Below are 17,682 nucleotides of genomic sequence, written 5' to 3' on the forward strand. Positions count from 1 at the left end.
TGTTTATTCCTCTTAATAACATAATTAAAAATTGAGTCTCACAAAAAAAAAAAAAAAAAAAAACTTTAATTGTGGTAAAAGCAGTTATTTTGACTTAAAAACTACTGAACCGATTCTAATATCTATGAGACCAACCTATAAGTATATCCTTTCAAATAAAAAAAGAATATTGTAAATCGGTTTAGAACTGACAGAGTTATAAGGTAACAAACATAAATAAATAAAAAAAACAAATTGAGAGTCGCCTTCTTTTTTAAGTATGTTGAAAAACACTAAAACAAGCTACAATTAATATAATGTTTGACCAATCAGAAAGTAATCAATTTATTTAAATATTATTTAAATTTTTTACTGTATTAATTATATTATCGCTTACAGTTTTTATACAAACAGCTGTATATAAATTCTTTTTGTTATTCATTATAATTAATCCGCTATTCGTACTGAATAAAAAACAAAATGATATTTCTTTAAAGAGTAATAATGCACTATCAATTATTTTTCTTTATCAATACATCAAGAATATTGATAATTTAAATGCGCTATACTATAATAAATATTTTTTCTATTTATTAATTACACACTGATTGTCGACTAAGTAAAATATCTGTAACGATTTCTATTACTCAATTGTATTTTTAGCGAATAATAATTTAATGATGGCTTTTCATGTCAGTAGTGAATAAAATAAAATAAAAATAAAACAACATGAAAGTAAAATTTTCTTTAAACTAATAATTATTTCATTGTCTATTTAAATTCATGCAACATAAGTTATAATTGAGTATGAATAAACACAAATAATTGTGCATAATAATAATAGATGCCAATGATTTTTTACTTTTACAATATTTTACGCAAAACCACATAGTTTTTACATAGGATATATTTTAATTTTTTGTTTACGATTTTATTTTATGCATAAAATTATAAAATTTCCTTTGAAATTTTTATAACAACATAAGTGTTTGGGAGACAGACCACTGAATAGAAAAATTAATTACCTATATATGGGGGGTGGGGAGGGGCCTGTTAGTAATGCGGCTTACCACACCCATTGCTAGCAATATACCTTGTCATTTCAACCTCACTGCGGTGCCCCCTGAAAACTATCGTGTTGAATTCCAGGTGTATTCATCACGATGGGCTGAATAATTGATGCCTGCTTTTTCATCCCTCACTGATGCCCCGTTAGTGTATAATATTTAGTGCAGGCGGGGTTACCATTCCATTATCATCCATTAAAATACTACCTATATATTTCTTTGTATTAAATTATGTCTTTGTATTAATTGGCAATATGTAAATGATATGTATGGGTTTTTCAACAATAATGTATTCAGTTTGCAAAAAAATAAATGAAAAATGTTAAGCGAGACTCTGACATGGGAAAAAATTAATATTCAGCATATATAAGTAAATAAGGAGAAACAAAACTAAACATTAATTTCATCACTAACCTCCTCTATTGTTTTGCATTCCTATTTGTCAGCATTACAAAGAAGAATAAACTTCCTCATTAGTATAAAAGTAAGTTAAAGATTACATAGATTAGTAACAGCGTATGAAAGTGTCCACGGCTAACATATAGTATATATAATATATATGTATCGGACTGTGAACTCTTATTCCACTATTATATATCTTAATGATGAACTAAAAATTTGGGTGAGAGACGACGATGTGCGAATATTCGAGACAAGCATTGATTTATAACTTTGTACATTCGTCATATAATAATACATTACAATTAATTAACTCGATATTATTTTCATGTTTTCTAGTCTATGTATTTGTAGGTTACTGTGCAAGTAAGAAATTGTTATGTTTTAATTCCATTTAAAATAATAGGTTTTTGTCCATTCCTTTTGGTATATGATTTATTCTACAGTTGAATTGTGTTTACAGCAACAAATATTTCAAAATAATTAAAATCATAATACATATTTAGAAAGTGTACACTATTATAGCTTAATACTTTATATTTATTATAGCTTTGATTATTGTAAGGACTTAGGACTTATTATAAGGACTTTTTCCGTAATAACCTTTATAATACATACATAATACATAATTGACTTTGTAAAAAATAACTTCATTACTTTATAATTAAATCATTAGTTTAAATTATTGTCTGACCAATATTTATATTTTAAATGAACAATGAGTAGCGTCACAAAGCAACAGCACATGCTTTCTTTATCATTGCTTTGTTTAATGTTTGATTTTTTACTTAACAATTTATTATTTTGCAAGTTAATAATATTATAATAATAACAGTCAAATACCTATAATAGACATATATATGGACATATGTATGCAACTTGGAATTTCGAACAAACTGCAAACCCACTTGATGGCAAGTGATAATCGTCATTTACAGAGATACACAGCATCATGGACAAGGTGACACCCATGGTTTCCCCATGTTACCTCTCTCATACCATTCCTAAGGACTAAGATGTAGGTACCCTGTAATTTAATTGCCGTAGCCAACCTTCAAAGTTAAAGATACAAGCACAACTGCTTCACTGCTTTAACACGAGTGGAATTGAGGTACCTAGTAGACAACTTCTATACAAAGTCTCCTTCTAGTAATATGAGAAATACCTGTAGATTACACAACTTAATAGAAAATTTCATATTTTATTAATCAAACTTAAAATATGGTATGAAAATTATATACCTTCTCTTTCCGCCTGAGATCCCTTAATACCTCCTCTATCTCGATCCGCCAGCCATCTTGCATGGTGTGGAAGGACTCGTGGGGTGCTCTCGTAAACTCTGACTGCCTGATGTGCTCCAGTTGTTCCAGGATCTCGGGGAATGGTGGTCGCTCGCGGGGGTTCGAGTGCCAACATGCTGAAGAGGTAAATTTTTTTTTTTATGTGACTGGAATTGGCAATTAAGATGACAGCCCACCTGATAGAAAGTAGTAGCCATATCCTATATATCAGGCGTGGCTGACTTGACTAGACCCAAGATCTACTGTTTACTGATGAAACCCTGTGCGATCTACCAATAACATACTTCTTGAAATCTCAATTTAAACAACATAGTTCAGTACACAATTATGTAGTATTGATGGATTTTTTATTTTATTATAATATATAGATCAGCACCTTGGATATCATATTCAATAGTATGTATTTTTTTATATAATTTTAAATAGCAAAAACACTATCCATAGTGTTATTTAGACATAAACCGGATCATATCACGAAATATGTTGTGACCACTATGGTGCTTACTATATATATATATATTGCCATTCCTAAGAGTTAAGAGTTACACCTTTGTTATAAATTTTGTCAATAATGTTAGTGCTACATGCCACCCTTTTAATTGACACACAGATATTCAAGCAGCTGACTTGATAGTAGAAATAAATCAGATGTATCTATACAAAGCAATACATTACTATTACATACTATTACAATATGGTCTTTAATAGCACACTATGTACAAACAAAGACAACCTAGTTTTAATTATTGTGCGCAATAAAATAGCTATTGTTAATTGTCATATCAGACCTTCGATTTTCAGTTTGCTATAATACAATTTTAATATAATATATATAAATATTCTTCATTGTGATAGCTACAATTTAATATAACAATTACACTATGACTAGCAATCTGGCCTGATTTCATACAGGTAGATAGACTTTTTGAAAATAATAGATAGCCTATATTAGTCAATGATAATGTAACTTTCTATAGTTTTGAGTTTATGTTACAAACAATCAAATCTTTTCTTTTTATAATATTAGTATATATTTGGTTTTAGATATACTTACATAAGAGAACATGTGGATTTTTGAGATGATTAAGAGACAAAGAAAGATCGAGACAAAATAAATATTTTCTCTATACAATATTAGTTTAAGAAAGAATAAAACTCACCTTCCATGAGCACTTTCCAGGGCTCCGGACAAGTACTGGGTATAGGTAGCGTAAGTTTGTTGATGGCCACGCCGTACGCGACGGCCAGCGCATCGATGCCTTTGTATGGTGTTTCGCCAGTCAGCAATTCCCACAGCAGGACACCGTACGACCAAACGTCTGACGCGTGCGAGAAAGTCGAGTTTTTTATCACCTGAAATTAAATATAAATATTGAATTCAATGCACGTATGGGACGCCTTGGATCTAGATTATTATCTACGGAGGATAAAATTTCTCCTTTTGAAATGTTAAAATCACTGTAGAAGCTTAGATTATATAGAGTATCGAGCCTCAAAAATGGATGAACTTTTTGTCAGCTAATAGTCAAATTAGCTCGTTTTTTTATTTCTGTTCTATATACTTAAACATATAAACACACACATACACTTATACACATAAAGTATTTTGACGTATCTATATATAATTATTTAATAAATAAAATGAATTTTTGCGCATTAAATATATAAGACAAAATAAATATAGAAGTTATAAAGGAATTACTCATAACTATTTATCATGTAAAATTGTATGAAAAAGTTGACCCGCTTTTCTCGAAGCATTTGTATGGAGACACTCTATCTATATAATCTAAGTATAGAAGCTATATGAGTGACTGATGCACAGAGAAAAGAACATAGACAAGACTCTCGGCAAAGGACTCCCTGCATTTTTAAATTTTTTTTTTACAACACGGGGCAAACGTGCATGTGGCTCACCTGATGGTAAGTGACTACCGCCGCCCATGATCACCCAGAACACCAACGGCATTGCAGGTGAGCCGCCGGCTTTTGTTCAATATTGAATACTGAGTTATGTTTTCAATACTGAGTTCAATGTTCAATACTGAGTCCATTGTGACCGAGAGGAGATTTGCCCATGCTCATGCCTCTTATGATTGCTTTAATATGGCTGGTAGTAAATTCTAGCAACGATTTTCTCTTCATATAATTCAGATCATGTTTATTTTAGAGATGCATTATTAATTTTAAGGATCTTCTGTATTTTTGCGACTTACTAAGTAATTAAGGTATTACAAATAAAACACCTATGTATACATATCTACATATAGATATTTACTTAATATAGGTCACAGCTCGTCTCATTTTATTCTATGCTTTCGACGGCAATATCATGTCTATTAATAGATTCGTATGCCATTTGCGTAAGAGGGAGGGTAGAGATGAAAAGTGATTTTTAAGGACTATAGTTAAACGAGAAGAATTTAGGGTGTTTTAGTGGTTTTAAATTTAAGTGAGTTCTTACATAATTTATAGAATCTCGATTAGCATTTTACGTATCTAAAGAGTGGAAATTTGTTATCTTTTTTAAAGAAACTTAGAATGACAAACTAGCTGACGACCAATCTGATAAAAAGTAGTAACAGTTGCTTATAGACATGACCGTACCATGAACATAACAGAGTATACTTATGATACCTTCCTGAATTGCCATTTCTGAGGACTAAGGTGTTATGCCTCTGTACCCTGTAATTTCATTGTTATATCCCTGCTTTTAAATCTTACTATCAATAATTTTAAAAAGTGGTAGAGTTTATTTCCATTTTAAACATCTTATTAGTTGCGATATTAAATATTACGAACACATGATGCAATGTAAAGCAAATGTTTTGTATGTATATTGCACTTTCCTCCTACAGCGCTGCGACACCAAGGTAAATTGTAATTGACTTATATTCGAATCGATTGACATGCTCACTTTGCTAGGCGAGTGTACAAGTCTATTTAGATATTTCTTTTTTACACTTGGAAATAGATCCTGTAATGATGATTATCAGATCATAATCACATTGATTAAAAAAAATAGAAATTATTTATATTAATGTAAATAATTAAAAATAATAATTTTTAGTTAATTAAGCCAAACATTTAAATTACATTTATTGAATTACACTTATCGTCTGAGATAAAAATGTTTGCTAAATGAGATTTAGTTGTCGTAAACAGGACGCGTGTCTTTAAAGTACATATTTTTAGGATTACACTTATACTAACTAAATTTCTATATATATACCAATATATATATATATATATATATATATATATATATATATATATATATATATTGGTAGAAAAAAATCACTTAAATTATAAAAATAATAATATTAGATTATTGGATCCAATAAATCTTAACGACTGCAAAAAAAAAACTTCATAATCAGTGCAAAATTAGATGTAAGTATTGCGTGGCATAAATACAACAATACTACCAAACTGAAAACCTCCTTTTTGAAGGCAGCTGAAGACGAATATAGTGTATCTTTTAATAGAAGTTAATAAAAATGTAAACAAACGAATAATTGACTCGATTGTAAGTCCGCTGAAGTCCAATAGTATGAAACTAATAAAAAATTCATTAAGTGAATGTTTCGATAGGTCATTAATTTCAAAAGAGTTTCTGTGACAATTTTAAGAAATTTCATTAGGTTATATCGAAATATACTTTACCTCTGGCGGCATCCATGCGTAGGTTCCCGCGGCGGACATCCGCGTCGTTTTGTACACTTCACGAGCCAATCCGAAGTCGGTGATCTTCAGTGTTTTGTCTTCCAACGTGTCGTCCGGTAGTATCGCTTCGCTGAGCAACACTGAAACGAACATATAAACATTTTAAGATCCTTACCGATACAGAATAGTAATTATGACATTGTTAAACGAAAGTGTGATATAACCACGTGGGCTCTGGGACGTGGGTCGTTAAATGTCTTTACATGTGTATGTCAGAAGTGCGCATGGGTGTTACAAAGGTCGTTTGTGTCAACTATAATAACTGGGGCTTAGAACTAAAATAAAAGCTCTAAAAAATTAATCATTCTTTTTATACCACAAGGTGGCGAATCAGAATAAGAGTATAGCCTATTTAATAGAAATGTAATGTAATACCATCCAAAGAGCTGACCATTCATGTCATTCGAGTTGAGATTTTTTTTGATATTTTTAATAGTTTTGCGATTAATAAATTGCAAAGTGACGAATTATAAACAAACTAATTTAAATGACTATTACTAATATTATAAACGACGAATGGGATAAAAGATTTAGGCAACTTTTTACCATGGTCAATCCATGTATTCTGGTTACGATGTAATCTTAGGTAGACAGTAAATAATAAAAATAATATAAATATTTAATAAAGTTTTTCCTATTAAAAATATAAACAGGAAGTAGGTATAAACGTTGTATTTATAACACTGATATCTAAATATTTTTATTATGTTGCTCCATTATGACGAATTTGTCACGACGGTTTACCGCGCGGAGGTTGATCTGAGTAGACCTAGCAATGGGGCTATTGGTCCCAGTTATTCTATATACCTGTAATACCGTTAAATAAATATTGGCATAACTTTAGAACAGAATTGTACTGTATTTATTGTATTTAATAGCAATAATTAGTATCGAATAGCATACAAATAATAATAATAATAATTTCTGATTCTAATACAAAAAAAAGACAGACCAATACCAATTAATAATCGTGTCACGACTACAATTGTGATACAATTATGTAACAAGGAGTATTATTTTTACACCCCTTCATACACAAAACATATCTTAGCTAATTTTGAATCAATTTTGATAAATCTTTTGTATTATTTAGTAGATGCACGATTATGCGTTCTAAGTTAAAATATTTTCAATGAACACAACAATTTCACCATTCATTGGCGTGTGTGATCACAGTAAAATTATACTTGTTTGTAAAATAAAAATTAACATTATGTCCCAAATCCGGTCACAAAATGATATCGAAATCGGCTCGAGCGACAGAGCAGTGTGACGATACGATTCACGTGTCCATCATTTTGGCAACAAAGGTACTTACGCTGCTGACTGACATGACAGCTGATTGTTAAACATTCAAATGAGTATTAAATGGATACAATTTTTTTTTTCCAACATAAAATTCAGGTCTTAGTTATTATGTAAAGTGGTACGTTTGTTTTGTATGCAGATTTTTATTTTTGAAATTGCAGGACCGCCTTTGAAGAAATGTTGATACGTGTTATAAAATACTGAAGTACGTATTTAAAATAACAACAGACAGTCATAAATATACAAGTATAATTGATTCGAAATTTCTGTCCTAATATATTTTATAATTTAGGGTTTTATGCATCTTCCGATAACGATTTAGATTTTTTTTTATATAATCTCCTACACATATTTCTGAACAGTTGCTTTTAGTACTGTGCGATGATCGGGAGTAAGAACACAATATGCCACTAATTATTACATCTCGTCAGAGGTGACTAAGGGAAAGGCAATATACACTAAAGAAAACTGTACTTGGCGCCCTAGTTTGAACAAAGGATGCCATTATTGGAAATCACGAAGACGAACTGTGTAACATCTAGTATTTATGTAATCAATCAATGAATGATAAATAGTGAGAAACATATTTACAATCGTAAAATTATAAAATCGGATAATCATATTGTGACATATCAAGGTGAAGTCGGACTAAAAGAACAAAGTGCAAAATTGTTCGCGAATGCAGTCGAGCAACAAAAGAACGCTTAAACAGTTAACAAAAATTGAAAAGATTAGAGTAAAAGCAAGGGTACGCAGATTGATCTAACTCCACCTTTAGTACTAGACTGGTACGGATTACGGGTGCACATTGCGCACGCGACTTCAATAACGCGGCATGAATTATTCAGAAAATGAATGCGCGGGAAGTTCTGTCCAACAGGATATAAATCCGGTTCCTCCCCTTTAAAGATAACCGATAATATTACTATTACATACTCTTCGAGTCTTTCTCACTACATAATATCGATACTAATATAAAAGTAATATCTGTAAATTAGGGACGTGTATTCGGTGTTGAGTATGATTTTTTTTTTATAATTTAAAAAATAAGCACCACATAACTAAATAAATAGTCCTAAAATTTCAGCGGCGATATTCGTTGAGTTATAAATTGCCGTCCGATACGAAATATGGTATTGTGTGGCATTTATTAATACCTATTGATCCCGCATACGTGGAAAGCGGTTTCGTTTCTATTTGATGGTGCGCAGTGAATACATAATATGCTCTTTCAATGAATTGTGAATACAAACAAGTTTTTATGGTTAAAGTTAACTCTCTTAGAGTTTTTACAGTTTCTATTATACGGATGTATCTGTTTACATATCTAACTATAGAAAAAAATGAAATGTTTGTTCTAAATGAAATATGGTTGGCAATTTTTAAGTTAAGAATAACATTCAAAGATTTATGTTTTTTTTTTTTTGTAACACTGGGAGCTACCGTCGCCCATGAGCACCCGCAACACAACAAGTATAGGAGATGTGTTGCCAGCCTTTTAAAATAAATATGCTCTTTTCTTGAAGCTTACGATGTCATGGAATTTCGGAAATACTGCTGCTGGAAGTTAATTCTAGAGCGTGATACCGCCACTCATACACATGGTTGGAATGGAACTTTAATTTATAGCGGGTTGTATAGTGATGAAAATCAGCTGCAGGTACAAATTGTGAAATTTTTTGCACCTCAAAAGAATGACTTTAATAGTTCCATTAAAAAAAATGACTTTAATTGTGGCAAAACCAGTGAATGAAAATGATTTCAAAACTAAATTACTGAACCTATTTTGATAAAATTTTTATGAAACAAATTTGTTAGTATATCCTTTACAGTCAATACAATGAAATGAGTTATGAGGTAACAAATATAAAAAAAACAGCCAAGTTGAGAAAAGAGCAGCTTTAGTCGTCATAAAATTAATACGAACCTATACCTTATTTTTTATGCAATTTAGAATGGAAAATAACGACAAATATACAAATAACTTATTGAAAAAAGAATTGTGAAAATTTGAACAGAATATGTTATGTAGTCGGTTAACATAGTAAAAAAAAAAGTTCACACGAAGTGCGAACTTTCTTTTAAAATTAAAATTACTGTAAACTTACATGGAATAATTTTCCATGAAATTGAGAAAGAGTCGATGTATTGCGCATAATTACTATGAGTGATTGTTATTTTAGTTTGGATAGTTATTATCATATTAGGTATATTGGTAACCGTGAACTCGGGTCACTTTTAATATCTACGAATAAATAAATAGTTGCTGAACTAAAAATATACACTGAAATCGTCTGGTACTGGTGATTAACTTGAAGGTGCTTCGATACAAAGATCAATAGAAAATTCTATGAATAGCAATAAAGTACGTTGTGTTTTATTTCTTTTATGAACCGCTTTAGAAAGAGAGGTATAATCAGTTTTAGTTTATGTTTTTGTGTAACGTCTTCGCTAGTTGTGAAACATTTTTTTGTAGTCTAATAATAATAATTTTAATTTAATAAAATTTTGCTCTGCGATAAAACAAATACATTAATCAACACTATAAGAATATAAGAATGAGCAAATTCTTAAATAAAAAACTTGTAACTGACTGATCAATATGCGATTACGACTTTTATTAAATATTATGTAGTATCTAAATTTACGAAGTGCCTCGTCCTTCACTGTTCTATATTATATTTAATATATAAAATTCTCGTGTCACGGTGTTTGTTACCAAACTCCTCCGAAACGGCTTTATCGATTTTTATGAAATTTTGTGTGCATATTGGGTAGGTCTGAGAATCGACCAACATCTATTTTTTATACCTCTCAATGATAAGGATGACCCACCCCAAATTTTTATTTTTTGACAATTTCTTTATTTTTATTTTATTATAATTTAGCATTGAAAAATACACACAACTTTAAATTTTCATCGTTTTACGATCAACCCCTGTATTTTAGTCGCGATTTTTATATTTCGCAATAAGTGGTAAAACAACATTTACGGGGTCAGCTAGTTATTATATATATATATATATATATATATATATATTATAATGATTGAAATAGCTTTTTTTCTGAGAATCATAATGAACATGTTTAAACATATTTTAAGATCAAAAATTGGCACACAAAACAAAAATAGGCTTGTCATATATAAAGGTATTTATTTAAATAAATATCTATAATATTATTAAACATTACATCTAATTGTTTATACAATGTATTTGCAATAAGGTAATTGAAAAAAGAAAAACTCATTATGTTGATACTCGTATTACGTTATTTTTTTTTTTACTTGTGGCGTATTATAGTAAATGTTATTCCATACTTATGTTATTAATTATAGTTTATTATCTTTTTATGCACAGAAAAAGAAACGTTCTATCATGCATAGTAAAATCTGCCGGATGTCGTGATTATGCATTATATTCATTGTGAGGTATTTCATAACATATCCTAATTTGAGAACCAGGCTGTTGATGAATCATTTGTTAAACATTTTTGACTGAGAATTAAGTTTTGTATGTTACATTAGTATTCTATTAATATTATAATGTGAAAGTGTGAAAAAAATGTTTAGATACTTGTTACTAATGCTTTAATGAATAAATAAATTTAAAAGTTTGGTGAACAAAATAGACCATGGCCTATATCAACTTAATCGTAATTTAGGGGAATAAATCGTGTTACAAAGTTACTTATTTATTATATTATTTAAATATTAATGTCTCAAAGATTATTTTAACATTTTTATTATATTATTTATAGGATTTTTTTTTGTTAGTTCATAACAGTGCGTTCGTAATATTTTCACTAGAATATCAATTTAAATTTTAGAGAATTAAGTGTAGAGAATGCTACATAAAAAGGCCCCTGTGTTTAACTATAAGTATGTAATATTTAACAGATATAAAATTTTAGGATTACCTATATATGGGGGAAAAACAACAACACTTTGAGAGTTCAAGTGTGTTTACAATCTTCTTCGAATCACTGTTTTAAAAGTTATAAAACATCCCAAGAAATAAACTGGCAAATTTGTTTTTATGCAAGCTTTAAAACTTCTCTTTGTAAGTACACGGGGAATTTCATAAATTTGGGTTTATTACCTCTGTCGTAGTTAAATGTTTCGGTAATATGACCGTTTATAAAACTTGGCAATGTCTCTGAGCAAATTGATTACTTAAAATTGAACGGTCGAATAGCGGTTCGTTTTGAAGACAATTCTTTGCTCAAAAAATAGCTCTGGTTATTTCACATACCATTTTTTAGTCTCAACATAATGAGAACTTGTACTGTGTATTAGACAATTGTTAAACGTACTTTTTTATATTCATAATATATAATGCTTAAACCAATATTCATGAAACAAATTTTAAATGTGCGAAATTCGAACTCGCAATCGTCAAGTTAAATCGCTCCATTGCAAAGGTCGTTCAAATATTTTATACATATTTTAAATGTATTTTAAACTATCTAGCAATACAATAACGTCACTGTTTATTAATGAATATAAATAGATGAAGAATAAAATGAAAGCTATTACTATTTAATTAGCATACCGTGTAATGATGGTTTAGTCTTGAACCGTATTAGCTATGTAACCTAACATTCCAATTGCTACTCGTATTCCTTGGTCCAATAAAATTGAATTATGTCTAAACTTGGTAGGATCGAGTATTTTTACTGCAGACTTTACCGCCGTCGACTTTTATGCACGCTTTTATGTTGCCAAATTTTCTTTGAAGTGTGCTTGTTTATACCTTGCTTATTTTTCATTTTGTTCTTGAATAAATATGAGGATACATTTGAATATTATCATCGGGTAAGGATACTAAACTGTACTGTTCAAATACTTAGGCATGACTTAACCAGAATAAGAAAGCTGGTTACAATTGTACGCACGTGTTTTATCTATAGTCATAAAATTACGTTGAGTCCAGCTAGCTAGAGCATTATTGTTAACGGATCCAATGAGTAGGTACATATTGGTTTCTACCATTACTATTACCTACAATAATTAATAATGTTTACTTAATAATAACAAATTATCTGTTTTGCTATTCGTATATAAAGGAGGAAACATACAACGTACTTATATAATATTTGAAATCGCAGCCCTAGAAAATATTTATGAAGTTGGATGACAGCACGACATTGTATTTGAATAGTAAATTAGATCTGTGAGAAAAGACAGCTTTGACGAAATAGAATATAGAAGTATTGGACAGTCTATTCGTGTTTGAATTTACAGCTTACAGAGACAACACCTTAGTTCTGAGGAACGGCAACGACTGAAGGGTATCAAGGGCGATATATAATAGTATACTCTATTGAATCCATGGTACTGTTCATATCTGTAAGACGACGGTTATCACTTTCCATCAAGTGGGCCGTCAGCTCGTTTGTCATTCAAACTTGTATAAAAAAAATCACCTATATTCGTTTGCCCTTAAGCATATATAATATATATATTTCTCTTTTATCAAAGAATTTCTTTAGACATTATGTTTTTAAAATAAAAAGCATCGTATAATTGCTTAGATAGTGTTCTCCTATTATGTGGTGACGGTAAAAACGTACGATATCGTGCCATGCCAATGTGAATTATAAAAGTGCTCATTAACTTCCATAAAAGAGAGTGGCTCGTTAAAAGTTTGCTAAACGATTGGGTTAATGTCATTGGAACATTGACACTTTGGGGGTAATAAACACGATTGTTTGTAACATTAGGCGCAAAAGGGTCGGTGACATTGATGAACGATATCTGAATAAGAAAAAGTCGCATTGAAACTTGCGAAACCAATGTTTGTTCCGTATTATTTACTCCTCAACTCACGGAATGATATTTCTAAATCTTTTAGTTTCAATTTTCGCAGGATCTAAATGTTTCCAAACACTTCATCAAGTATCGAAATATATTAGGTACCTAATACGCAAATTAAAAAAAAAAAAGGTTGTAACATGAAAACATTAAAATATAAGTTTATCTTTAATTGAATAAACATGTATTTGTAATGTAGACCTATAGTGTAATTTTTTATGCATAATGAAACACGTATATTTCGCTTTTAATTCTAATAAAATTAATATGAGGCTAAGGCGAGATTACACCTATCGACTGTAAGAATTATTGACACTGGTTGTTGACAATAGAGACAAAAATTTTACGTTGCTATCTCTACTGATTTTTTTTTATTTTATTTTTATAATTTAAGGGGCAAACGAGCATGCAGCTCACCTAATGATAAGTGACTACCGCTAACCATAAGCACATCAGAGAAATTCTAAGTGTAACTGACTTTCAAATTAAAGCCCAGAATATATACAATATTTAAGTTACATTTAAAAAATTATCATCATCTGTCCACTGCTTAACATAAGTCTTCACCCTAGACTGCCATAAGGAACGGTTCTAAGAATCCACTGACTCCTTACAAGCATTTGGGGTCGTCAGTCCATCTAATGGGGGAACATCCTACACTGCGTTGTCTGTATGAGGTTGCCATTGAAGAACTTTCTTATCGGTTGTCGGTTTTTAGAGCTTTGTGACCAGCTTATTGACACTTCAGCTTGCTCCTCCTTCGAGTTACATCGGTTACTTTGGTTCTTTTGCGAATATGCTCATTTTAGATTGTATCATGCAAAGAAACTTCGAACATTTCCCTCTCCATAGCTTGCTGAGTAACTTGAAGGTTTTGCATACGGGCAACCGTGTAAAACTATGTTACGGTTCCGTACGTCATCACTGGTAGGTAACACGAACTAATTAGTCTTCAAACTTTGAGGTATTCAAGTAATTGAAATAATATTTGTACATAAACTATGACAAATTATGTATTACAAAATGTATATATTTACAAATTACAAACATAATTTTCATAGTTAATTGTGTTTGAATTCATAAACATAAATTTAACGCCACCTATCTTTATAAGGTAAATAAATATTATCTCTTGTCGAGCTCTATTTGAAGACAGACAAACTGAGCGGTTATTGTTAAAAAAGTACGCACTCAGACGCCAATTAATTCGAGTGCTGAAAGGGAACCAAGCACCCTCCTCATCACTTATAAAGTGTTCCATGTGGATAATGAAAAGATAGGTAGACTACCTTTTTAAACTGTTGTTTATTTTGATGCAAATTTTACAAAAGTTTCCTAATTACGGTGCATCCTTGAATATAGCTACATAAAGACAGCGTGTTAAGTAAATTACTTGCTGGAAAATATGTTTTTGACAATACCAGAATCATCATTCAGCCTAAAAACATAAACAACTTTAAAAAATACGAGATCTACCTTTTTCACCTGGGACAAATAAGTCCTAAATTTTTTGATGTATTTCGTTTCATTTAGATTTAAAATGTTTATAAACTTTAGTGCACACAACACATCTTTTTGTATTTTGACATATTTATAAAAAGAAACAATCGAAATCATAGCAATGGTTAGCAATTCGATTTTAAATGAATTCTAAGCGCATCTATAATATTCCGGACCTCAATTAGATTATCAAATGGCCATGGCCTGTCGCGGCGGGACATGAAAATTTTAAAAGAAATGCTAAGTCTCGCAATGTAGTTCTTTCACATCAAAATGTTGTGAGATCTACATGAGATCAAAACCAAGTTATTTTAGTTAGTGACTATGGAAGACAAATTTAGGAAATGGTCTAACAGTGTATAAAATTTTGTTTAAATAAAACAATTAAAACAATAGCAGTCAATTTAGAAAATTATGCCGCAGAATATTGCTTAACTATGGTTTATAAAAACAAAATGTATTACATCTCGCGGTTGCGCCGGCGCCTATAGCCGGCGCGGGGCCCACCCACGCCTTGTAAACAGTATAATGATAAACAAACTAAGCCAAAGTGTTGTCTGTATGTTCAGCTATCACCCTCGTGAACCACTTCAACGTTTTATAAACAAAACATAAGTTAATTTATTTAAAACATTATGCGCCTGTCTCTACACGAATTGTTTATTTATTTTTGGCCATCAGTAGCCTAGACTGTCATGCGAAAACGATAATTACAATAATTTACTGTCTTTAAATGGGCGAGTTATTAACAAACCGTACAGGTATCTTACTACTATTATAAATGAATTGAAAAAAGTATCATCAAAATTGACTTAGATTTGGCGACAGTTGCGTAAAATAATTTTATAATAATATAACATTTAAATAATGTAATAAATACACAAAAACTGCCGAATTAACCTTTAACCTCCTCTTTTTAGAAGTCGCTACTCGCTAAAAGGCGGCGCCAGTATCCTGTCACCAGTTAAATGTAGTTGTAATCTGGCGCCATCGGTGACAGACAGATAAACAGGATTCCGGCGGTACGAATGACCAATGCCCAGTCTATTATTTTATGAAACAATTATTATTTATTTGTAATACATGTGTGTAATAATGGTATTGTTAGTGAAATATAATAATATTCAATACGTTTGACTTTTTAATTTGAATAATTGAGATACTCAGATGATCTTTATAGCGTAGTGATAAACGTTATGTAAATGAGAATTTGTTTTCAGAGAATTTTTTTTTCTAAATTGACTTGAGTCCCCGTGTTTTTGCGCTGCGCTTTTAGAAAGCTGTTGTCTGGTTTCTCATAAAACACATTTGATAACTAGGCAGTTAGCATTATTATATAGAACTAAATCAATTTTTAAACCAAATTTATTTTAAGAAATTTGAAGTCACATTACCTGAGATGTGCATAAATTTACTGTTTTTTTTTTTTTTTTGTATAATTAGCGTAAATTGTAACTTTTCTATTTGAAATTCATGTACAATTACGTAAAAAAAATTAGATAAATACAAAAACTAATTAAATCAGAATTATGAGGATTTATTGACAAAATTGCCGTGGTCCCGGTATAGACTCGGCCACCCCTTCCATACCCGTTGGTGCCGTAAGAAGTGACTAAAAAAATTTAAAGATCAGGTATGGATAGCAGTGTCCCTGTTAAAACATATCCAAAGCCTATATGCGGTTGCCAACGCGCCTGCGAAACGTGGCAACTATTGGCAAAACCCCTTCAATAGAGGAAAGCCTATGTTCAGCAGTGGATAAATTAACGGCTGATTTAGTATATGGTATAGTATTAACAAAATGGTAATAATGGAAGTTTTTCTAGTAAACCTAGACAAAATGGAAATGCTCATAAAAATAGCGGCGACACTGGTGATAAATAAACGCATACATTAATTACACCATTGTTGCATAGTACCAAGTGTAACAATATAATTGATGGTAATATAGGTTTATGAAACAAGCTAAAAATAGATAAATCTTCAAGCATACACAAGAAAAATAGCTCGGTTAAAACATATCTATGATGTGAAACGAATGAAAAGAAAACTTTTGTGTATAGTCACTCAACAGTCTCATATTTAGTGATTGCCTAATAAGATTTTACGACAGTACAAACAACATGTTGATTACGTACTGAAATGTAGTTCTTAGAAAATTAAAAGAAAAATAGAGAGATCAATGTCCTCGGTACACGCCTCTGGACGTCCTTGTCCAAAAGTCACGTTACGTGACGTCTGAAGACACATTAATGTTACAACAATTTGGTCGCTTGTAGTTAAAAAGCAATACACCCTTGTATTTTATTACCTCGGCGTAGACCAATTTTCAACCAAACTACATGTAAGATGTACATAATGTTATATAAAAACGACTTTAAAAAAGAGGTTCTCAGTTCGTCTGAATTTTATTCGAAGGGTGTACTTTGGCAACCCTATGTTTAACCTATAATAGAAACTTTGATATATAATTATAGTTACGTGGTATACGATTGCAACAAACAGTGAATATTGGAAATCTTACCGCTGGTACTGTATATTAAAAATTCAAATCATCTAGATACGAAGTAAGGTTCCTATAATTAAG

The 17,682-nt window shown here is 30.7% G+C and overlaps 1 protein-coding gene across 4 annotated transcripts in view; it reads right to left on the reverse strand.

Annotated features, from left to right (window-relative positions):
- LOC113512874 (mitogen-activated protein kinase kinase kinase 11) overlaps window positions 1–17,682 on the reverse strand; it is a 49,429-nt gene that overhangs the window by 15,562 nt on the left and 16,185 nt on the right. For 2 of the 4 annotated variants that reach the window (XM_052892878.1, XM_052892863.1), the window contains exons 2-5: window positions 6,413–6,552; window positions 3,907–4,099; window positions 2,687–2,862; window positions 1,461–1,481 (exon numbers count right to left, since the gene is read on the reverse strand). In XM_052892878.1, coding sequence (XP_052748838.1) covers window positions 1,461–1,481; window positions 2,687–2,862; window positions 3,907–4,099; window positions 6,413–6,552 — 530 coding nt within the window. The remainder of the gene's footprint in view (window positions 1–1,460; window positions 1,482–2,686; window positions 2,863–3,906; window positions 4,100–6,412; window positions 6,553–17,682) is intronic. The other 2 variants (XM_052892884.1, XM_052892873.1) reach the window with 1 other exon arrangement.

This window comes from Galleria mellonella, unplaced genomic scaffold (genome assembly GCF_026898425.1).
Source record: "Galleria mellonella isolate WM207_F2 unplaced genomic scaffold, CSIRO_AGI_GalMel_v1 utg113, whole genome shotgun sequence".
NCBI classification, from domain to species: domain Eukaryota; kingdom Metazoa; phylum Arthropoda; class Insecta; order Lepidoptera; family Pyralidae; genus Galleria; species Galleria mellonella.